The following is a 22,511-nucleotide window of genomic DNA, read 5'->3' on the forward strand; positions in this document are numbered from 1 at the left end:
CTACAACTTCTTCCCATAGCTTTGTAATAATTTTCGACGTTGACCGTGTCGTCACTTCAGGCGAGGGACGGCCCCCCCCCCCGACACTGCCCACACAAACCCCGGCAGAATCCCATCCTCCTCCTTACCATGCACGTGTGACTGCTGAAAGCTTTTCCCCGGAGCAAAGTGGAAATTCCCAGCGACCTGATCAACAGAAGGGAAAAATAGGAATTTGTGATAGAAAGCAATGGATCCAACAATGGCCCCCGGCCCGATCACCTGGCCTAGTGACCAGCTAACCAGACCCAGTAACCAACAACTAACCAGACCCACTGCCCAAGCACTTCACCCAATGACTCAATGGGGTTAGGTTAGGTAAGGTGGAGGTGCAGCGAGACCTGGGTGTCCTTGTACTGAAAGTTGGCGTGAAGAAAGCTAATGGAATGTTGGCCTTCATAACAAGAGGATTTCAGTAGAGGAGTAAAGAGGTTCTTCTGCAGTTGTATAGGGCTCTGGTGAGACCACATCGGGAGTATTGCGTATAGTTTTGGTCTCCTAATTTGAGGAAGGACATCCTTGTGATTGAGGCAGTGCAGCGTAGGTTCACGAGATTGATCCCTGGGATGGCGGGACTGTCATATGAGGAAAGATTGAAAAGACTAGGCTTGTATTCACTTGAGTTTAGAAGGATGAGGGGGAATCTTATAGAGACATATAAAATTATAAAAGGACTGGACAAGCTGGATGCAGGAAAAATGTTCCCAATGTTGGGCGAGTCCAGAACCAGGGGCCACAGTCTTAGAATAAAGGGGAGGTCATTTAAGACTGAGGTGAGAAAAAACGTTTTCACCCAGAGAGTTGTGAATTTATGGAATTCCCTGCCACAGAGGGCAGTGGAGGCCAAATCACTGGATGGATTTAAGAGAGTTAGATAGAGCTCTAGGGGCTAGTGGAGTCAAGGGATATGGGGAGAAGGCAGGCACGGGTTATTGATAGGGGACGATCATCCATGATCACAATGAGTGGCGGTGCTGGCTCGAAGGGCCCGAATGACCTCCTCCTGCACCTATTTTCTATGTTTCTGTTTCTATGACTAGTCATGATAGGCTGATCCAGAAGATTAACCCCCATGGTAAGTTGGACATAATCTTGGTTTGGTGACACAAGGTAGGGGCAGGAGTGAAAGATTGCTTCGCTGGTGGTCTGCGACCGGTGGTGTTTTGCAGGGTCATGTGTTGTTTATGATTTATGTAAATGCCTTGGATAAAAATGTAGGTAGTGCGATGAGTAAGTTTGTAGATGACACAGACATTGGTGGGATTGTGGACAATGAGGAAGATTGTCAAAGGATGCAGCAGTCTCATCTGGACAAGGGTGAGATGTTTGATTTTGGGGGTGTACAGTAAACAGCAAAGCCCCTTGGAACATTGATGTACAGTAACCTTGGGGTCCAGGTCCATAGCTCCATGAAAGTAGCAATACAAGTAGATACAGTGGTAAACAAGGCATACAGCATACTTATGTTTATTGGTCGGGGCACTGTATAAAATACGGAAAGTCTTGATGCACTTTTATAATAATTAGATTGTATTTGAAAAATGATGTGTTTCCAGTTGCTCCAATACAGGTGGTAAGTGGAGGCTTTGGAGACGGTGCTGAAGAGATTTATCAGAATTATTTCTGGATTGGACTGTATTGGTTGTAAGGAGAAGTCAGACAAACTTGTATTGGTCTCTGCAGAAAGCAGAAAGGGGTAGAGTTGGGAAGATATGGCCAGTAGTGGGATCCTGTTGGAGGAGGCAAAAGTGTTGGAGGATTTTATGTTGTATGCGACGCTGATCGGGTGGAAGGTGAGGACAAGAGGGACTTTGTCCTTGTTGCGAATGGGGGGAGGGGGATCAAGAGCAGAGCTGCGAGATATCGAGGAGACCCCAGTGAGAGCCTCATCTCCAATGGAAGAGGGGAACCCCCATTTTCTAAAGAATTAGGACATCTCCAATGATCTAGTAAGGAAAACCTCATCCTGGGCGCAGATGCGGCGTAGATGGAGGAATTGGGAGTAGGGGATAGAGTCTTTACAGGAAGCAAGGTGCCTGTGCGCGTGTGTGTGTGGCTCTGTGCGTGTGTGTGGACATCGGCAGCAGCCCGCTCGCTTACACTCACACACACACCTTGTTGACCTCCAGAAAACCATAAACCTGGCAGCCCTCGTTCTTCTGCTCCTGCAGCTTCTGTGTGAATCCTTCCCTCATGCACTGCTCGATGCTGTCCGCATTCTTGAACGCCCAGCCCTTCCGTCGGTACGCTTCCCGCACGTCAGCGCAGGTGTTGCAGCACCTGCAGCGGCAAACCAGCAAGCATCACTCCTCACCCTGGGCCAATTCCTAGGCCTCCCCTCTACTCCCTCCATCCATCCTCCCCCCCCCCCCCCCTCTCCCCCTCCCTCTTGCTCCCCTGCCCCTCTCCCCCCCCACCCCCTCTCTCTGCCCCCCCACCTCTCTCTCCCCCCTACCTTCCTCCCCACCCCTCCCCCCACCCATCTCCCCACCCCTCCCCCACCCTTTCTCCCCACCCCTCTCCCCCCTCCCTCTTGCTCCCCTGCCCCTCCCCCTCTCTCTGCCCCCCCCACCTCTCTCCCCCCCTACCTTCCTCCCCACCACCCCTCCCCCCCACCCCTCTTGCCCCGCCACCACTCCCCCTCCCCCCCCCGCACTTCACTTCCCTCCCCCATGCCTTTTCCCTCCCTCACCCCCCTTGCTCCCTCCCCTCCCCCTACGTCTTGCCCCGCCCCTTTCCCCTCCCTCCCTCTCCATCCCTCCTTCTTCCCCCCTGACACCTCTCCCCCACCCCCCCGCCCCTCTCCATCCCCCCCTCTCCCCCACAAGATGTGTACCCCCGTGACACTCACTTCATGTCTTCACTCTCTGCCCCATAGCAGCTCTCGCACCGGCCCGGGTCCAGCTTTGTGGCATTGAAGACCTCATCCTGCTTCCCCAGCTCTGAAACAGACGGGAAAATCACCCATCACAACAGGCATCAAGGGAGGGGGCAGAGTGAGGGAGGGGGCAGAGCAAGGTAGGGGCAGAGTGGGGGAGGGGCAGAGCAGGGGAGGGGCAGTGGGGGTGGGGCAGAGCTTGGAGGAGCAGTGAGGGAATGGCTGAGAGGGGGAGGGGGCAGAGAGAGGGAGGGGCAGAGTGGGAGGGAGGGGGCAGAGAGAGGGAGGGGGCAGAGAGGGGGATTCAGAGAGGGAGGAGGATGAGAGGGAGGCGACAGAGAAGGAGGGGAGCAGAGAGGGAGGGGCGCAGAGAGGGAGGGAGGACAGAGAGGAAGGGAGCAGAGAGGGAGGGGACAGAGAGGGCGGGGGAGAGAGGGAGGGGGAAGAAAGAGAGGGGGAAGAGAGAGGGAGGGGGCAGAGCGGGGAGGGGCAGAGCGGTGGAGGGGCTGAGCGGTGGAGGGGCTGAGCAGGGATGAGCAGAGAGAGGGAGTAAAGGTGTACACTGGGAACACACATTGGAGTGTTGTGCTCAGTGTTGTCACCCTGGTTTAGGATGGGTGTCTTTAAGCTGGAAAGAGTGCAGAGATTTACGAGGATGTTGCCAAGACTTCAGGGTCTGAGCTACAGGGAAAGGTTCGGCAGGCTAGGACTCTATCCCTTGGAGGACAGAAGGATGAGAGGATGATCTTATAGTGATCTCATGAGGGGAATTGATAGTGCGAATGCACAGTCTGGGGAATCAAGAAGCAGAGGACATAAGCTTAAGGTGAGGGGGAAAAGATTTGATAGGAACCTGAGTGGCAACTCATTTACTCAGAGGGTGGTGGGTGTGTGCAACCAGGGCTCTCACTTAACTTTTTTTCTCTGTTGCCAGCCGGGCAACCTAGGCAGCTTTTTAGGTTGCCAAATGACAGTTTAGGTGGTCATTCAAGGCTTGTATGACGTGTGCGATAATGTGTTTGGACGAAGTGCGTAGTTACCAGTCGGAATTATGCTCAATGAAGCATTCACATATTATTTCTGGTTGGATTATTCAGCGTTTGATCAACCTTGGTGAGACCAAGCGCAGGCTTGGCGATCGCTTCGCACGACACCTCCACCAAGTTCGCAATAACCAACCTGATCTCCCGGTGGCTCAGCACTTCAACTCCCCCTCCCATTCCGAATCCGACCTTTCTGTCCTGGGCCTCCTCCATGGCCAGAGTGAGGCCCACTGCAAATTGGAGGAACAGCACCTCATATTTTGCTTGGGCAATTTACACCCCAGCAGTATGAACATTGGCTTCTCCAATTCCAGGTAGTCCTTGCTTTCTCCCTCCTTCCCCTCACATTCCTAGCTCTACCACAGCCTCTGCCTCTTCCTTTCTTTTTCCCGTCCCCCCCCCCACCCGACATCAGTCTGAACAAGGGTCTCGACCCAAAACATCGCCTATTCCTTCGCTCCATAGATGCTGCCTCACCCGCTGATTTTCTCCAGCTTTTTTGTCTACCAACGGGATCCCACCACTGGCCACATCTTCCCATCTCCTCCCCTGTTGGCTTTCCGCAGACTGCTCCCTCCGTAACTCACTGAACATTGACCTCCAATTTCAGGTAATCCCTGCTTTCTCCTCCGCTTCTCAGCGCTCCCTCAGCTCACTGTCTACGCCTCTTCCTTTCTTCTTCCACACCCCCCCCCCCCCCCCCACCACATCAGTCTGAAGAAGGGTCACGACCCAAAACGTCGCCTATTTACTTCACTCCATAGATGCTGCCTCACTCGCTGAGTTTCTCCAGCATTTTTGTCTACCCATTCACACAAGTTCTGTTATCCCCACTTTCCTCACCCACTCCCTACACATTAGGGGCAATTTTACAGAAACAGGTTAAGCTACAAAGCCAATGCGTCTTTGGGATGTGGGAGGAAACGCACACGCTTGCAGGGAGAATGTGCAAATTCAACACAGACAGTGCCCGAGGACAGGATCGAACACAGATCCCTGGCATGTGAGGCAGCAAGTCCACCAGCTGTGCCACTATATTTTGTTTTCCAACACACAAAGAATTATACGTTGATAACATTAATCTCTAAGTGACGCTATGTCCCCCGTTTTGAATCTGTGGGTTTGTTGGTTGGGGGCTTCTGGACATCTGAATTTCCCCGAGGGGATCAATAAAGTATTTATCATTATTATTATTATTATTATTATTATTATTACATCTACTATATGTTTTAATTCAGTTCAAGACTATGGGGCAGTACATTGGCCATAAGGTTGCTGCCTTAAATTGCCAGAGACCCGGAATTGATCCTGAATATGGATGCTGTCTGTATGGAGTTTATAACATTGTTTACAGAGTACTATGTTTACATATTCTGTTGTGCTGCTGCAAGTAAAGATTTCATTGTTCTAACTGACGTGAGAGAATAAAACACTCTTGACTCTGGACTTACGTCGCTAATGTGTGGGATAGAACAAGTGTACAGGTGATTGGTGGTTGGCGTGGACTCGGTGGGACGAAGGGCCTGTTTCCACGCTGTATCTTTAAATTAAACTAAAAACACTAATACCAGAGGAAATCTAAAGAAGTGTCTCTACCCGAAACATCACCCAATTTCTTCTATCCAGAGATGCTGGCTGCTCCATGGAGTTTCCCCGCACAATTATAGAATGGAATAGTCTTCACTCTACCATAGTTACCCAACCAGACACAACTAAATATAAGGTAGGTCTTTTTTCCCCAAGAACCGTGTTTTGCTTAAGTCCAAGTCAAGAGTCAAGAGAGTTTTATTGTTATGTGTCCCAGATAGGACAATGAAATTCTTGCTTGCTGCAGCACAACAGAATATGTAAACATAATACAGAACGGGAGATAAAAGTTGAGTGTGTCTATATACCATAGACCATATATATACACAATAAATAAACAGATAAAATGCAATAGGCTGTTATTTTTCAGATTTTGGAGTTTGGTGGTGGTGGGTCCACTCTAGTTTAAATTCCATTTGGAATATTTTTGGAGGACCAGGAAACCAAGCAGCAAGTTACTCCAAGGAGTTACTCCAGCTCCAGGCAGTGATTCTGTGTTGGTTTTCACCGGTTGCAGCGAGGCGACGAACGGACAGCAATGGTGGCCAGATCTCCCACAATGCAATGGTAGGGAGAAAGTGGCCGACGCCGACCAGTTGCCGTGGCAGTGCACATGTGCAGGGCGGCACATGCGCACAACCACGGCCGATGATGTGCTGGCCATGGTTGTGCACATGTGCAGGGAAGGATGTGCTGGCCGTAGCAGTGTGCATGTGTAAGGCGGCCTGCCGTGCCAGCGGATGAGGAGCGAGCGGAGAACCGGTGGTCCGGACACGGATACGGATGGCTGGCGGAGACGGAGAGTGACAGAGAGAGAGAGATAGAGAGGAGGCCCGCTCAGAATGAAACGATAGGTGTCCCGAGTGCTTGCCAAGCCGGGCAAAATGGCATGGCATTTAGGTTGCCCGGCGGCACTTTAGGTCGCCATTGGCACCCGGGCAACCGCTAATTTCGAGCCCTGGGAATGAGCTGCCAGAGGGGGTAGTTGATGCAACTACTATAACAACATTTAAAAAATACTTGGATAGTTACAAGGGTAGGAAATGTTTTGAGGGATATGGGCCAAAAGCGGGATGGGACCAGTGTAGATGGGGCATCCTGGTCGGTATGGGCAAGTTGGGCCAAAGGGCATGTTTCTGCGCTATTTGACTCTAACGTGTAGTACAGATATATCAGAGTCCACACGTTCCTGGCTCATGCTTGATGACCAAATGGAGTTTAACATGTTTAACCCCGTGGGCACTGGGCAGTGCCCGTGCTGGCCTTACCGTGCTTCTCCACCTCGGAGGAGATGATGTTGCCCCCCAGGTCCAGCCGCTTCTTGAAGAGGTTGTGCTCCACGTCGAGCTGCTGTTCGCCTGCCACATCCATCGCATCGATGCTCAGGTCTGGCGGTGTACAGGGACCGAAGTCAGTGGTGTATAGGGAGTCAGTGGTGTACAGGGGAGAGTCAGTCATGTACAGGGGTCAGTGGTGTACAGGGGAGAATCAGTGATGTACAGGGAGTCAGTGGTGTACAGGGGGGGGGTCAGTGGTGTACAGGGAGTCAGTGATGTATAGGGAGGGTCAGTGTGTACACGGGGTCAGTGGTGTACAGGGGGGGGGGGTCAGTGGTGTACAGGGGGGGGGGTCAATGGCGTACGGGGGGGGGTCAGTGGTGTACAGGGGGTCAGTGTGTACAGGGGGGGGGTCAGTGGTGTACAGGGGGTCAGTGGTGTACAGGGGGTCAGTGTGTACAGGGGGTCAGTGTGTACAGGGGGTCAGTGTGTACAGGGAGGCAGTGGTGCACGAGGGACTCAGTGGAACACAGGATCCTGCGGTGAAACAGGCGACGGGCCCAGAGTGAGGCATGGGGACACCAGGGTATAAACAGGGCGGCCGAGGGAAGTGATTGCCGCATGGGGTCAGGGTTACTGAAGGCACAGCCAATACGACTGGGGTGATGAGAGGGACACGTGCAGGGTTCTGGGGCCAGGCCAGGCCGGTAGGGACGTCAGGTAAGGATCTGAAGTAACAATGAATTAAAGTTCATCATAGCAGGAGCCAGCATAGGTCGGAGGAAGGCAGGAGCGGGAGATGCAGGGGCTGGGGAGGGAGACTGGGGGCATGTGCAGGGGGACAGGTGCAGGTTCGGGATGGGGACGGGGGATAGGGGATGGGGCGGACTTTGGAAAGTTGCTTTTGTACTCACATGCACAGGGCATGTGAGGAAAAATGGTGTCAATGTTGATTTTTAGTTTTTCCCCTCGTGAGGTATCGACATATAGTTCAGGATGGATCTGGAATGGGAAAAGCAACGGCATTTGTCAAGCAGCACGTTCTCAGCTGGGAAATACCAGGATGTTTGGAGGCAGCAATTAGGTTTTTTTATTTATTTTGCTGTGTAACGGGGAAAACTTGCAGGCAGGCAGCCAGCTCAGAGAGAGCAGCTCAGTCCCAGCGGCTCTGAAATCAGCCATCACGCAGAGAAGAAATCAAACGCGCAGCTTCTGGAAATCTGAAGCTGGAAACACTTAGCAGGTCAAGCAGCGTCTGCGGGGAAAGTGAAACAGACTGAACGTTTCCGTTCTGGGACCCTCTGCAAAGCAACTTTCCGCAAAATGCCAGAGCATAAACTTTAACAGCTTCTTGTGCGACAGATGCTGTTTGAGCCGCTGAATAAACAAGAGAGCCAGGTCCCACTTTGACCAGGGCTGTAGGTAGGATTGGAACCAATGTTTACTGTAGTCAATGTTTACTGGAGGGGAGCGTGTGGTCCTTGCTCCCCTCGTTATCATATTTAGTGGTTTGAGACGGATTACACAGCCCTAACATTTAACCTGCACAGACACAGCATTTAAACTGGTAGTTTGATCAAGCCTTCTCCCACCTGATCAATGGGTCAAGGATGCTGGTTAATGCCAAAGATTGACTCAAAGTGCTGGAGTAACTCAGCGGGTCAGGCAGCATCTCTGGAGATAAAGGATTGTTGGTGTGGACCCTTCTAACCTTCACCCATCGGTTTTCTCCAGAGATGCTGCCTGATCCACTGAGTTATTCCAGCACTTGGTGGCTGATTTTGATCATGGATATATACAAGTGCTTCAGCTCTCCCCAAAATCAACTGAAAAACATCTTCAAATAACATAAAAGGAATAAGTACAAGTGGAGTAATGATATTGAGCAGCCCATGTACTCTCCAGCGGGGACACTCACCTCCTTGGTGAGGTAGTACTGAAGCTCAGAGAAAAACAGCAGCAGCATGATCAGGCTGCTGATCACCGTCACTGAAGGGAGAGAGAGAGACAAGGTGTCAGAGCAGACAGGGACCACCCTCCATCTCCCACCTCATGCCTCCTCCACCCATCTTCCTCACATCCCCACCTCCCTCACCTCTCCCTCCCTCCCCACCGTTCACAATGTCTCCATGGCCCTGCACCTCACACTCCCACGCTACATCATGCCCCCCACCCCTCTGCTCTGCCCTGCCCCCCGGGCCTCAGCCCTCACCCATGGCCCCCCCGCAGGTTTTCACACGGAAGTCCTCCAGGGTTTTGGGGTAGGCGTCAAAGCGCCGCAGCCGCTGGAGGACCTCCATCCTCAGGCCGGGAAGCTGCACCGGAAGCGCAGTCGGCACTTCCTGGAGCCCCGCGCGTGCGCGAGGCCTGTGTGTGATGGACGTCCCGGGGCGGGGCCTGTGTGTGATGGACGTCCAGGGGCGGGGCCTGTGTGTGATGTACGTCCCGGGGCGGAGCCTGCGTGTGATGGACGTCCCGGGGCGGGGCCTGAGTGTGATGGACGTCCCGGGGCGGGGCCTGTGAGTGATGGACGTCCCGGGGCGGGGCCTGCGTGTGATGGACGTCCCGGGGCGGGGCCTGAGTGTGATGGACGTCCCGGGGCGGGGCCTGAGTGTGATGGACGTCCCGGGGCGGGGCCTGTGTGTGATGGACGTCCCGGGGCGGAGCCAATGCGTGATGGGCGTCCCGGGGCGGGGCCTGTGTGTGGTGGGCGGGGCCAGGTTTGCTGCATCTCCAGCAAAAATACTAGAGGTGCTGGATAATCCTCTATAATCTTTGGTCTCCAGCGTGCGCCTGCACAGCTGCTGCCCGACCGGCTGGGTGTTTGCACTATTCCCCACCATCCCATCACAAAGGCTTGGCCCTCATTCTTATTCTCATATTATTTGAATGGTGGCCGATTAGGAAAAGGGGATATTATCTGAATGGTGGCCAATTAGGAAAAGGGGAGATGCAACGAGACCTGGGTGTCATGGGACACCAGTCATTGAAAGTAGGCATGCAGGTGCAGCAGGCAGTGAAGAAAGCGAATGGTATGTTAGCATTCATAGCAAAAGGATTTGATTATTGGAGCAGGGAGGTTGCTGCAGTTGTACATGGCCTTGGTGAGACCACACCTGGAGTATTGTGTACAGTTTTGGTCTCCTAATCTAAGGAAATACATTCTTGTCATAGAGGGAGTGCAGAGAAGGTTCACCAGACTGATTCCTGGGATGTCAGGACTTTAATATGAAGAAAGACTGGATAGACTTGGTTTATACTCTCTAGAATTTAGAAGATTGAGAGGGGATCTTATAGAAACTTACAAAATTCTTAAGGGGTTGGACAGGCTAGTTGCAGGAAGATTGTTCCCGATGTTGGGGAAGTCCAGAACAAGGGGTCACAGTTTAAGAAAAACATTTTTCACACGTGGTGAATCTGTGGAATTCTCTGCCACAAAAGGTAGTTGAGGCCAGTTCATTTGCTATATTTAAGATGTGGCCCTTGTGGCTAAAGGGATCACGGGGTATGGAGAGAAGGCAGGTACAGGATACTGAGTTGGATGACCAGCCATGATCATATTGAATGGCGGTGCAGGCTGGAAGGGTCGAATGGCCTACTCCTGCACCTATTTTCTACGTTTCTATTCCTGGCCTACCTCTATCACACTGCCCTGGAGCGGGTGGCGAACAAGCCCCCGACATCGCAGACCCCCTCCGTGTGGTTGGTAGGGAGCCCCGGAAGTTAGAGGCAGGACATGGTTCCCATGGAGGGGAGCGTGTGGTCCTTGCTCCCCTCGTTATCATATTTAGTGGTTTGAGACGGATTACACAGCCCTAACATTTAAACTGCACTGACACAGCATTTAAACTGGTAGTTTGATCAAGCCTTCTCCCACCTGGTCAATGATGCTGGTTAATGTCAAAGATTGACTCAAAGTGCTGGAGTAACTCAGCGGGTCAGGCAGCATCTCCGGAGATAAAGGATTGTTGGTGTGGACGCTTCTAACCTTCACCCATCGGTTTTCTCCAGAGATGCTGCCTGATCCACTGAGTTATTCCAGCACTTGGTGGCTGTCTTTGATCATGGATATATACTAGCTGAACTATAAAACTACAGCTGCAGATTACAGAAAGCAGCAGGTTTGGGTCATGGCCCGTGTAACTGTGTTTGAGTCTGCATTACACTTAGAAAAGGGAGGCAGTGAGTAACAAAGAATCGGTCTACAGCATAGTATTTATTAAACACGTTGGCAGGCCATTAAATATTTACACAATGCTGTGCACAGTAATGATTTAATAAAGGGAATCTTTCGACTCGCAGTTGGACCAGACTCACACACACGAACAATGCACACTGATGGTGAACTTTAATGGTAGACTTCATGGGGATTCCCACTGCTCCCAGCAGCTCGCCCTACTGAAACCAGCACCCCTCCTGCGGCTCTTGGTAAAATTCTGTGCTGGTTCATTGGTTTAAAAAACTCAGCAATCTCCCGGCCCCGTCACCAGAGTCACCCATCCACAGTGCCTAGCTTTATTAAGTGGAAGCACGGAATTGTTTGAAACCAAATTGCACTGATTCCCAAAGCTGGAAGTCAGCACCAGAACACGCAGGTAAGGACACCATTCACCATCACTGAGGCTGCTGTTGTTCCACATTTATTTCAAACCCTCCCCTTTTAAAAGGTACTGAAGACAGGCCAGGATCATGCAAGAGTAAGACTGGCAAGTCGTTTCTTGTGGATCGTCCACTTAAAGTCACGAGTCGGACAATGCAAACTGCGAACGGAGCCATGCTTTAGTCATGACCCAGTCAGCTGCCCAATTGTTTAAAACCGTTCACGTTATTTGCTGTTCCTCCCCTCCCGCCCCCCCCCCCCCCCCCCCCCCCAGAAACGGCCCAGCCCACTGAGGATGTAATGATCAGGTGCCACTGGAGTCGAGGAATCCCTGGTGTCAGGAGTTATTGAGGTGGTCTGTAGGCGATCTTCCTGCTCTTTATCACCGACCATCGATGCTTCTTCATGTAGTAGAGCGGTGGGAAAAGCAGGGCTGCAAACAACAGGACCTGGAAGAGAAGCTGGGTATCAGGCAGTGCACCAGCAGACGGGTACCTGAGCCCCCAGCCCAGCGACCCCTCCCTCAACCACTCCACTGTCCCTCTCGCCCACCCACCAACACTCCTCTAAAACCTGCCACTCAGTAAACGCTCGGTCACCTGCCCTCATACCTTCCACAGATGTCAGGAACCTTTGATTGATGAAAAATGTTGTAAATTTAGTCAAAGACGTGAAAGCCAGTGCACAATTTAAGAAGCTGAAATCTTTAGGAATATAAAGGAAGCAGGAAACCTAAACAGGGGTACAAACAGGAGTCTAGAAACGTTAAAGAAAATCCCAAGGCATTTTATACTTAAAGGTACATTAGAAATATAAAAAAGAATAGGTAAGTAGGTAGGGAGAGGATGTAGCCAGAGGATGTAGGTGAGTATTTCACTTCAGTATTCAGTGAGAAGGGCAGATGGGCTAGTGAGATCGTGATAAGATTCTGGAGCATGTTGGGTCTACTGAAGAACATTTCAGTGGAGGTGCCCCGAGCCTGATGAGATCTATGCCAGGTTATTGCGCGAGTGAGGAGACCACCATGCCTCGACAGAGATCTCTGCTTCATCTCTGGCCATAGGCCAGGTCGTGGGCGCGCGGGGAATGGTGGGCACCCTGCCCCCACCTCCGTGCTCCATGCCCCTGCACAGGATGTGCCCGGCCAGGGTGACTGACAGTCTGGGTCATTGTCTGTGAACATGGCTACCTCAGACATGCCTGACTCATGGGCGGCATGGACTAGGTGGGCCGAAGTAACTGTAAACACATGGACTGAGGGGGTGTCAGGAGCGCTCGAACCCAACCCCACGTAGCCCCAACCTCTCCCCCCCCCCCCGACCCCACACTGAACTTCAGCTCCTGCCCCAACCCTAACCCCTTGCTGACGCTCAGCCCTTGACCCCTTGCCTCTGACCCTGCGCTGACCTTCACCCCCTGACCCCGCACTGACCTTCTGCCCCCGACATTCACCCCTGGCCCCTCACCCATCCCCCCCGACCCTGTGCTGACCTTCAGCCCCATGCGCTTGCGCTGGTCGTGTTCTGGCTCTGCGCTCCAGCGCAGGAAGGTGCAGACGTCCTTGGCGATCTGGCTCATCGAGGCCGGGGTACCTGCGGACAACAGTAACGGCATCAGGCTGCCAGAGCTCGGGGCACCCACGGGTACCGAGGTCAGGCGGCTGCCCCCTGACTCTCAGCACCCGCTCCACCCACACTGCCCCACTCCCACTGTGGCCGCCGTCTATAGCCTGACTCTGGACAGTGACGTGGCCAGGTCCTGCGGCAAGATCCAGCCCGCTCCTCCTGCACGCCGCAGCCTGGCCTCTCACGCCTGCAGGCGCGTGACCCCACATCTCCACCATTGCCTCCAAGGCTGGGCTCCTAACCCGGCCTCTGCCTCCCAGCACAGCTCAATGCCGCTGGGCTCTCGGAGTTGAGTTACCACCAGCAGCCTTTCAGCCCATCGAGCTTTCCTACCCTAACTAGATCGGGCCTGTGATGTGACCCTGACCATCACTCCCCCTTATCCCATGTCCACAGACATCCTGTCACCAAGAGCTGCCGGCCAGAGTCGGCACTATTCACGGTGCAGGTCACTGTGTGGTGACGGGGCTTCGGCCTCTCGGTGAAGTGTCCCATTCCCGCGGCATGGCTTGGCTCAGTTGTGGGCACAATTCCCCACAGTTCCCACCAATGGTTAAACTTTCTCCCAATCCAATTTATTCAAATGTACACGAGAATCCAGTGACCTAAGTGCATTCCAGCCTGCCCCGGCCCACCTCACCGCGGCCCATCCCACTCCACACCACCCTGGCGCACCCAGCCCTTGCCCACCACACCGCCCTCGGCTGCCCTGCTGTGGACACCAACTACCAGTTAGCAGCCCATGGTGTAATGGTCAGGGAGCGCAAGGGGCCAGAGTAGGATCGGGGGACGTGGGGCATCGGGGCGGGGTGTGCCGCTGCGGGGTCAGGGGGCCGGAGCGGAGGGCACTGGGTTATGGGGCGGTCCTTCCGACATACAACGCCCAACTCTTACCGTCCTCAAACTCAACGGCCTCATCGTAGATGGGAGGGGCCATTGCGATGGCCCCCCCGGGGAAGTAGGGGTTGTAGTAGAGACCCTCTGTGGGAGTCATGCCCGCCGGGGGGTCGCAGTAACCAGTGAGCAGTGTGAAGATGTAATCCTCCCCACCGTGTCTGCTCAAACAAATGAACACCGTCAGTACGCACCACAAACTCAAGGCCGTAGCAATCCAAACTAATCCCACTGTATCAAACTCAAGCCCTGTATCAATCCCACTGCCCCGCTACCCGCAGCCCGGAATAAATCCCCGCACTATTCTCACTGCCCCGATCTCTCCACAGTCCTGTATCCATCCCCACATCAAACCCACTGCCCCATTCTCACCCGAGGCCCCTTTATGAACCCACACAAATCCACTGCTCCGCTCTCTCCCCATTGTCCTGCATAAATCCCAGCACTAATCCCACAGCTCCGTATCCATCCTCGCACTAATCCCAGTGCCCTGCTACCCCCCCCACGGCCCTGTATCAATCCCGCTGCCCCCAGCCCTGGGGGTGGAGGGAGTGCCCGGCAGTGGGAAGAGGGCTCGGTGTGGTGTAGTACCTGGCATTGGCGATGTAGCTGAGGTCTGGTGGCAGAGACCCGTTGTTCGCCGCCCTGGCTGCCTCAGAGTTGGAGTAGGGCCGGGGGAAGTAGTCGGAGAGCTTGCCCGGGCGAGTGAACATCTCTCCGGTCTCGTCTGGTCCATCCAACACTTCAACCTGGGAGCAGAGAAACGGGACTTGCATCAGGCCGTGACCCTGTGTGACGCAGCCAACCCATCACCGACACTCACGGGTTTAACTGGTAGGTTCGGTATTATTCGGTAGGTTTCGATGAGATCCCCATCCTATGCCACCACCCCGGCCCAAATCTCCTCTTCCCAGCAAAAACTCAGACGTGGCCAGTCCCGGTGACTCCGCTACCTTGGAGCTTGCCGTTCTGGTCCAACAGTCCACATCAGGAGCTGAGTGAAGATGTAAACGGTGGTCTCTCTCACCTCCTCAGCCAGTGCCTTTGCCTCCTCCTCTGTGTGAGTCACTCCGATCAGGTTCCGGAAGGCCAGGTACTCCATGTTGTGACAGGCTGCACACACCTGCTTGTACACCTGGTAGCCACGGCGAACACTGTCGGCAAAGGGAACCGCTTCACGTCAGAGCACCAGACTCTACCTCTCCAGTACCCCCCACAGCAAGGACAAACCTACCCCCACAGCAAGGGCAAACCAACCGCCAGCCAGTGAGCTTGTTACCAGGAAGACCTCGAGCAGTTAATGTGAAGCCTGCCCGCTCTCCCCAGCTGACTCCCGCAGCCTTTAACAATCCCCTCCACAGCAAACTGCACAAGTCCACAGATTACTGACTTGCTTGTACTTGCGATAATTCTCATCCGATCTTTGCCAGCAAGTGCCGACACACTTCAACTTCAGCAGAAAAAAATCTGAAGCTGCTCCTGTCCTTAACATGCATTTTCCAGGAGGGATGGAAGCCGGGCGGACGATATACTAACCCTCTCCTGCTCCACACGCGAGATCCCATGAGCCCAGGAACGCGGGCCTGAAACATGACTGCTCAGCAGTGTGGAATGTGGTCTGGTCAGCCGCTCTTCAACCTCCCCCGCTCTTCCACCTCCCCCCCTCTCCCCTCCCCCCCCCCTCCCCCCCCCCCCCCCCCCCACCCGACCATTCAGCCCCATCCCTCTGGTCAGTTTCCTTACCTGGCATGGTCGAGAGCAGACAGGAAGCCGCCATGACTCCAGGGGTAACTTGGCGCGTGCAGCTCCAGGTCTGCGTACACCGAGCGGTGAAGGGCAAGGGCCAGCGTGCCGCCTCCGGCCGCCAGCATCCCCAACGTGGACAGCGCCATCTTCTTGCCACGAGACAAGTTGGCAAAGGACATCCTGGCCTGCAAGACAAGGCATGATGGCCGTAGAGTGGAGCAAGGACACACACAATCCCTGTCACTCTGCACCCACTGTGGGTGCACCACAGGCAGACTGACTATCCTTCCCAGCATACAGTCCCTGACAAATGGTCCCGGCTATGGAACGTCACCTCGGCTTCATGACCCACAGACGCCGCCTGACATGCCGAGTTTTCACTTCAGATTTTCCAGCATTTGCGTTTCCTGCATTTTCATTTACATTCTCTCCTACTTGTTGGAAGTCAGTGGGTCAGGCAGCATCTGTGGAGGGAATGGACAGATTTTGTACGCTGAGACCCGGATTTAGGGTAACGGCTGCAGTTTGAAGAAGGATCACAACCTAAAGCGTCGCCTGTCCATTCCCTCCACAGACACTGCCTGCCTGACCTGCTGACTTCCTGCCACAATTTGTGTTTTGCTCAACGTTGCAGCATCCGTGGTTGCTTATGTCACCTCTGGTATCTGTTACCGTACCAGTACCGGCTACTGCTCGACCTCACTCTCCCAGTGAACACAATCACTGAAGGGTTGCTCAGTCTGGTGCTTCTGAGCAAGACCTCTCAAGCAGTAGCTCGGCACCTCCAGCCCAGCGCACGGGAATGAGGGACAAAACTGCACGGACTTACTGTCTGCAAGGATCAAAGCTGCTTTTATTGCCATTTAAACAAGTTATCCCACAGTAATGTTTATAAAACCCATTGTAATAAAAGGTCAAGAAATAGAAAACTCCAAAATACCAATATTCACACAACAAACACCGTACCAGTACCCGCTACTGCTCAATCCCACTCTCCCACGCACTCACACATGGGACCCCTCACCGTTAAGACTATGGCTGATTCACACATCCTTCTCTCAGCATCTACAGCAATTGGTCTGCAAGAGTTCCAGAACTTTACAATTTATAGACAGTCTACAGAAGTACACACATTTTGTAAGAGCTGCAAGCTTTCCTGAAGATTTCACTACAAGTGGCACAACTCTAATTTTATTCTCCCAGAGAAACCCATTCCTCTCAAACATCTTATTTTAGCAACGGGTATTAATTATCCTCCGACATGTGGTGTGGTGGTGATATTATTCCAGAAGCAGCCCAGCTATTGTGGGGTGTAACAAAGTGGGAGTGGCAGTGTGAGCAGTGAATGCTGAAGGCAGTCACAGATAGTGTTTACAGGGAGGTCACCACGAGGCCCCTCAGCTCGTCACCCTCTCGCAGATCCTACCACACGGATTCACCACGTTTTGTGCTTTTCATTTAATTGGAACAAAACCCGACTGATTGTTTCGGCCTGTGCCACACTGATCGTGAAAACGCACAACTCCAGATTCAGGGACAATTTCCTCCCAGCTGTTATCAGGCAACTGAATCATCCTACCACAACTAGAGAGCAGTGCTGAACTACTATCTATCTCATTGGTAACCCTTGGACAATCCTTGATCTGGCTTTACCTTACACTAAACGTTATTCCCTCACTGTGTATCTCTACACTGTGAATGGCTCGATTGTAATTATGTATTGTCTTTCCGCTGACTGGATAACACGCAACAAAAGCTTTTCACTGTACCTCAATACGTGACAATAAACTAAACTGATTCAGATTGCTACTCTCTTCAATTGTTGTGACTTGGGCCACCATGGGCAGGTGATGGGTGTGAGCAATGACCTGCCACCAGGAGGGGAAACGCTGAAGACTCACTGGAAACCTCATGGACTCTGGCTCCCCGCACCGGCGAGAGACTGCTGGTAATCACACATGTCCTGCATTGAGGTGCCTGCATTTCCCAGGACCGCAAGCAAACGATCAGCCCTCTCAACAAAGGCGGCCGTCAATGATGAACGTCAGTAACAGTGGGGTCTTGGTCTGAAGAGTGGGACCTCTCTACTAGCAGTGTGGTCCAGATATCTGAGGCTCAGGACCATCACAGGCAGCTGCTCCATTCTCTGCAGAACAGATGGAGAAGGTTGTTGATCTGAAACATCAACTTCTCCCTGCACAGATGCTGCCTTGCTTGCCATGTATCTCAGCATTGTCTGATCACGGGTAGGTGTGGGCCCAAGTGGGGTGGGGTCTGGAGGGGCCACGGTGGGGAGCAATGTGACACAATGCTAAGAGCTGACATTGCATGGACACAGGAGGAGTTGCACTGATGTCATGGGCAGTTAGAGAATGGGTGAGGGGGAGCAGGAGGGGGTGGAAGTCGGAGGGCAGAGCCGGGCAAGTGGACAGAATCACTGAAGGGTTGCTCAGTCTGGAGCTTCTGAGCAAGACCCCCCTCAGACAGTTGCTTGGCACCCCCCACCCAGCACAGGGGAATAAAGGGGTGAAACTGCACAGACTTACTGTCTGCAAGGAAACCAAGGAGATGTTATTGCCATTTAAAGAGCTATCATACTGTAACATTTATCCTACTATTCTTCTTTAACGTCATGAGGTCTACCAACCTAGACTCCAAATGAACTCTTCAGCCCTCCCGGCAATCCCAAATGTTCACCACTATCTATCCTAATTCACAAACTATGCCCTGCCATCAACTCCACCGTCAGGGGAGGCCTCCCCCTGCTCCCACCGTCACGCTGCTGGACTGCCTGCTCCACTGCTGCTCTGCAGGGCATGCGGCCCACTCTGCTCATGCTCAAGCTCCATGGGACTGCGTCCGCCATGTCCTCAGTATCATGGATGCACGATGACTGCAGCAGCTGCTACACGACTCCTACTCTCAGCCACGCTGCCGTGCGGCACCCCTGCTGATAACCTGCAACATATAAAGAGTCAAAGACGCATGTCTCTTGTACCAACGTCACACTTGAACCAAAACATCTTGCACATTTCCAAAGCCCACACTTGAGGGTCACTGCACATCAAGGCAAGCCGGTTGATCTCCCTTGGCCGCGAGTTAAAGGATGTCTTGAATTATGCATGGTATGGTTTGTGTTTACTTCAGCCACGAGTCAAGAAGAGTAAAGGGGAAGGTTCATTGGTATCATTTAAAAATAAATTGGATAGGCATATGGATGAGAAGGGAATGGAGGGTTATGGTATGAGTGCAGGCAGGTAGGACTAAGGGGAAAAAAATTTGTTCGGCATGGACTTGTAGGGCCGAGATGGCCTGTTTCCGTGCTGTAATTGTTATATGGTTATATGGTTATATGGAAGCAAATTGCAGTGCAGGTGGTAAGTCTTGTATTTACGTAGCATCTTCAAGACAATAAAACAAGGTAGTGGTGGAACGACAGCACCTTAATTCTGTTCTGCCATCTAATGAGATCACAGCAAACCTGTTTCTGGTCCACCTTTCTGCCTGTTCCCATGTTCATACATTCCTCAACATCCAAAATAAATCAACGTCAGCACAAGGCATTCCAAGACTCAGCATCACAACCTTGACCCAAAGCCAGAAATTGCCAACCTTGTCCTCCATAGCTACCCAGCTACCAGGTTCATCCTGGTAGCAGGATGACGTTGATTTATTTCGGCACAGACTTGTAGGGCCGAGATGGCCTGTTTCCATGCTGTAATTGTTATATGGTTATATCCGCCAGTGGACCCAGCTCCTGGCATCTACTCTGTAAATCACACTTAGAACCTTGTACATCTCCTGTGAACACAGACTTATTTTATTAATTCTCTCCACGGGATAACTGCTTCATCCCAACTCAATCTCCATGAACTGATTCGAAGGCTAATACCTCCTCAGGGACACATACTAAATTCACACAGCACATCAAATGTGACCTCATGAAACTTTGTACAATTCAATCTTATTTAGCCTTTAGATAAGACACAAAATGCTTAAGTAATTCAGTGGTGCAGGCAGCATCTCTGGAGAGAAGGAATAGGTGATGTTTCAGGTTGAGATCCTTCCAGCCCGGCTCCTGCCCCGCCAAGTGACTCCATTGTATTGTGTGGCAACTCTACCGCCATCACGGTGGCGCAACGGAAGAGTTCGACAATAGACGCAGGAGTAGGCCATTCGGCCCTTCGAGCCATTCAATGTGATCATGGCTGATCATCCACTGCCTTTTCCCCATTTCCCCTGACTCCGCTATCTTTAAGAGTCCTATCCAGCTCTTTCCTGAAAGCATCCAGAGAGCCTGCCTCCATTGCCCTCTGAGGCAGAGAATTCCACACACTCACAACTCTCTGTGAGAAAAAGTGTTTTCCCGTCTCCCGTTCTAAATGGCTACCTCTTATTCTTAAACTGTGGCCCCTGGTTCTGGACTCCCCCAACATCGGGAACATGTTTCCTGCCTCCAGCGTGTCCAAACCCTTAACAATATTATGTTTCAAGGCCAACCTGCCATTTGCTTTCACTGCCTGCTGTACCTGCATGCTTACTTTCATAGACTGATGAACAAGGACTCCCAGATCCCGCTGTACTTCCCCTTTTCCCAACTTGACGCCATTTAGATAGTAATCTACCTTCCTGTTTTTGCCACCAAAGTGGATAACCTCACATTTCTCCACATTAAACTTCATCTGCCATGCATCCGCCCACTCCCCCAACCTGTCCAAGTCACCCTGCATTCTCATAGCATCCTCCTCACAGTTCACACTGCCACCCAGCTTTGTGTCATCTGCAAATTTGCCAATGTTACTTTGAACCCCTTCATCCAATATACATCATTGATGTATATTGTAAATAGCTGCGGTCCTAGCACCAAGCCTTGTGGTACCCCACTAGTCACTGCCTGCCATTCTGAAAGGGACCTGTTAATCCCCACTCTGTTTCCTGTCTGCCAACCAATTTTCTATCCATGTCAGCACTACCCCCCCAATACCATGTGCCCTAATTTTGCCCACTAATTTCCTATGTGGGATCTTATCAAATGCTTTCTGAAAGTCCAGGTACACTACATCCACTGGCTCTCCCTTGTCCATTTTCCTAGTTACAGCTTCAAAAAATTCCAGAAGCATGATTTCCCCTTTAATAAATCCATGCTGACTCGGACCGATCCTGTTACTACTATCCAAATGGAATTTCATCTATTTCATCTTTTATAATTGACTCCAGCATTCTCCCCACCACCGATGTCAGGCTAACTAGTCTATAGTTGTTTTCTCTCTCCTGCCTTACTTAAAAGGTGGGATAACATTAGCTACCCTCCAATCCACAGGAACTGATCCTGAGTCTATAGAACATTGGAAAATTATCACCAATGCATCCACGATTTCTAGAGCCACTTCCTTAAGTACCCTGGGGTGCAGACCATCAGGCCCTGGGGATTTATCAGCCATCAGTCCCTTCAGTCTACCCAACACCATTTCCTGCCTAATGTGGATTTCCTTCAGTTCCTCCGTCACCCCAGATCCTCTGGCCACTACTATATCAGGAAGATTGTTTGTGTTACAGTTGCTGCCCTACAGCAAAATGCAGCGCCAGAGACCCGGGTTCGACACTCCAAAGACGTACAGGTTTGTAAGGATGGGACTCTCTTATCATGTTCACCTGCTCATGTTTTCTCACAATGTATTGCAACTTAAGCTTCTTGCTACTCGTTTCAGATATTTCAACCCCTCTGAAGACTCTTCACGTAACTGAATACCCAGCAGAGATTTGTGTCTGGTTATGCAAACCTAAACCATGAATATAAATTGTGGACCTGTCCCCGCAGCACTCCAAGTCGGACAGTTCCCTCGATAACTTTACATCCAGTGACATTGGGAGATCGATGTTGTTCTTTCATTTATTCATTCATAGGACACGGAGACTACAGGTAATGCCGCTATTGTCCCCTGACTGCCCTTATGCTGAGCAGTTAGTGTAGACTGGACTACGCTGGACTGTGATCAGGTTTGGGCCAGGCGGCTTTCCTCCCTGAAGGACGAGTGCTTTACACCGCCTGCTCTCGGGGTCGCCGTTCCCGAGCCCGGCTTTCCGACCCCGTGCACCCGGCGGCGGTCCCCGGTCAGTGTCCCGGCTCGCTAGGTGTCGGGGCGAGGGCTGGGGACGTGGCCGGTGTATCTGTACCCAGCTACCGGCCACGGTGTACCGTAGCGGCTCGCGGAGGCAGGAGAGCCAGGCCCGGGGCCCGAGGCCGTCCACCGGTGAGCCCGGCTCCGCCGCCGCTGAAGGAGAAGGGCGGGTGACCTTGAGACAAGCGGCAGCTTTCACCGTGAGTGGACCACGTCTGTGCAGCGTGACCTTGGCCGGCCCTGTGGTTCTCCGCAGAGCCCGGGCCGCAGACCGGCGCCCCGCCCGCCTCACCTTGCAGCAGTGGAAGGCCGTCTGCCGGCTGTGGAGGAGAGCGCGCCCGCTCCCCGCCGCCGCTCTCAGCGCCGCCATCTTGGGAGTCGTGCCCTCACTCCCAACACGCACCGCGCCACACGGCCCTCAGCGCCGCCATCTTGCCCTCACTCCCAGCATGCACCGAGTTACACGGCCCAGCCCTCAGCGCCGCCATCTTGGGAGTTGCGTCCTCACTCCCAGCGCGCATCGCGCCACATAGCTTACTCCCAGCGTGCACCGCGCGCTTTGCCCTCTGCCCCGCTCTCATTCCTTGAAATAAAATCCTTATTTACCGATATATTGAAATGAAATGGTCCCAGAATGCAAAATAAAGTAAAATTAATTGTAAACAAATATTATTATTTTTTTAACATATTTAAGATATTGTAG

At 52.6% G+C, this 22,511-nt stretch overlaps 2 protein-coding genes across 3 annotated transcripts in view; both read right to left on the reverse strand.

Moving 5' to 3' along the window:
• The window catches only part of ergic3 (ERGIC and golgi 3), a 28,688-nt gene extending 19,496 nt beyond the window's left edge, over positions 1-9,192 (reverse strand). For both annotated transcript variants that reach the window (XM_055651965.1, XM_055651964.1), the window contains exons 1-7: positions 9,037-9,192; positions 8,743-8,813; positions 7,739-7,826; positions 6,816-6,935; positions 2,891-2,981; positions 2,154-2,319; positions 129-186 (exon numbers count right to left, since the gene is read on the reverse strand). In XM_055651965.1, the coding sequence (XP_055507940.1) occupies positions 129-186; positions 2,154-2,319; positions 2,891-2,981; positions 6,816-6,935; positions 7,739-7,826; positions 8,743-8,813; positions 9,037-9,124 (682 nt within the window). In that variant the 5' untranslated portion in view covers positions 9,125-9,192. The remainder of the gene's footprint in view (positions 1-128; positions 187-2,153; positions 2,320-2,890; positions 2,982-6,815; positions 6,936-7,738; positions 7,827-8,742; positions 8,814-9,036) is intronic.
• Positions 9,193-11,021: 1,829 nt separating this feature from the next.
• Positions 11,022-22,257, reverse strand: LOC129707167 (cytochrome c1, heme protein, mitochondrial). Its single transcript, XM_055651968.1, has 7 exons — positions 22,101-22,257; positions 15,687-15,874; positions 14,971-15,097; positions 14,535-14,692; positions 13,944-14,104; positions 12,916-13,016; positions 11,022-11,873 (listed from the first exon to the last, which is right to left on the reverse strand). The coding sequence occupies exons 1-7, from the start codon at positions 22,176-22,178 to the stop codon at positions 11,769-11,771; spliced, it is 918 nt and encodes a 305-aa protein (XP_055507943.1). The 5' UTR covers positions 22,179-22,257; the 3' UTR covers positions 11,022-11,768.
• Positions 22,258-22,511: the final 254 nt, after the last annotated feature.

This window comes from Leucoraja erinacea, chromosome 21, assembly GCF_028641065.1.
Source record: "Leucoraja erinacea ecotype New England chromosome 21, Leri_hhj_1, whole genome shotgun sequence".
In the NCBI taxonomy this organism is placed as follows: Eukaryota; Metazoa; Chordata; class Chondrichthyes; order Rajiformes; family Rajidae; genus Leucoraja; species Leucoraja erinaceus.

Bases quoted from the DNA above. Each gene is read 5' to 3' on its own strand.
- LOC129707167 (XM_055651968.1), bottom strand. From the start codon at position 22,178: ATGGCGGCGCTGAGAGCGGCGGCGGGGAGCGGGCGCGCTCTCCTCCAC. The intron at 14,105-14,534 runs GTACTACACCAC...TTGTTTGAGCAG, and splicing joins AGCTACATCGCCAATGCCAG to ACACGGTGGGGAGGATTACA. The intron at 11,874-12,915 runs GTCAGCACAGGG...CTTCTCTTCCAG, and splicing joins GCAAGCGCATGGGGCTGAAG to GTCCTGTTGTTTGCAGCCCT.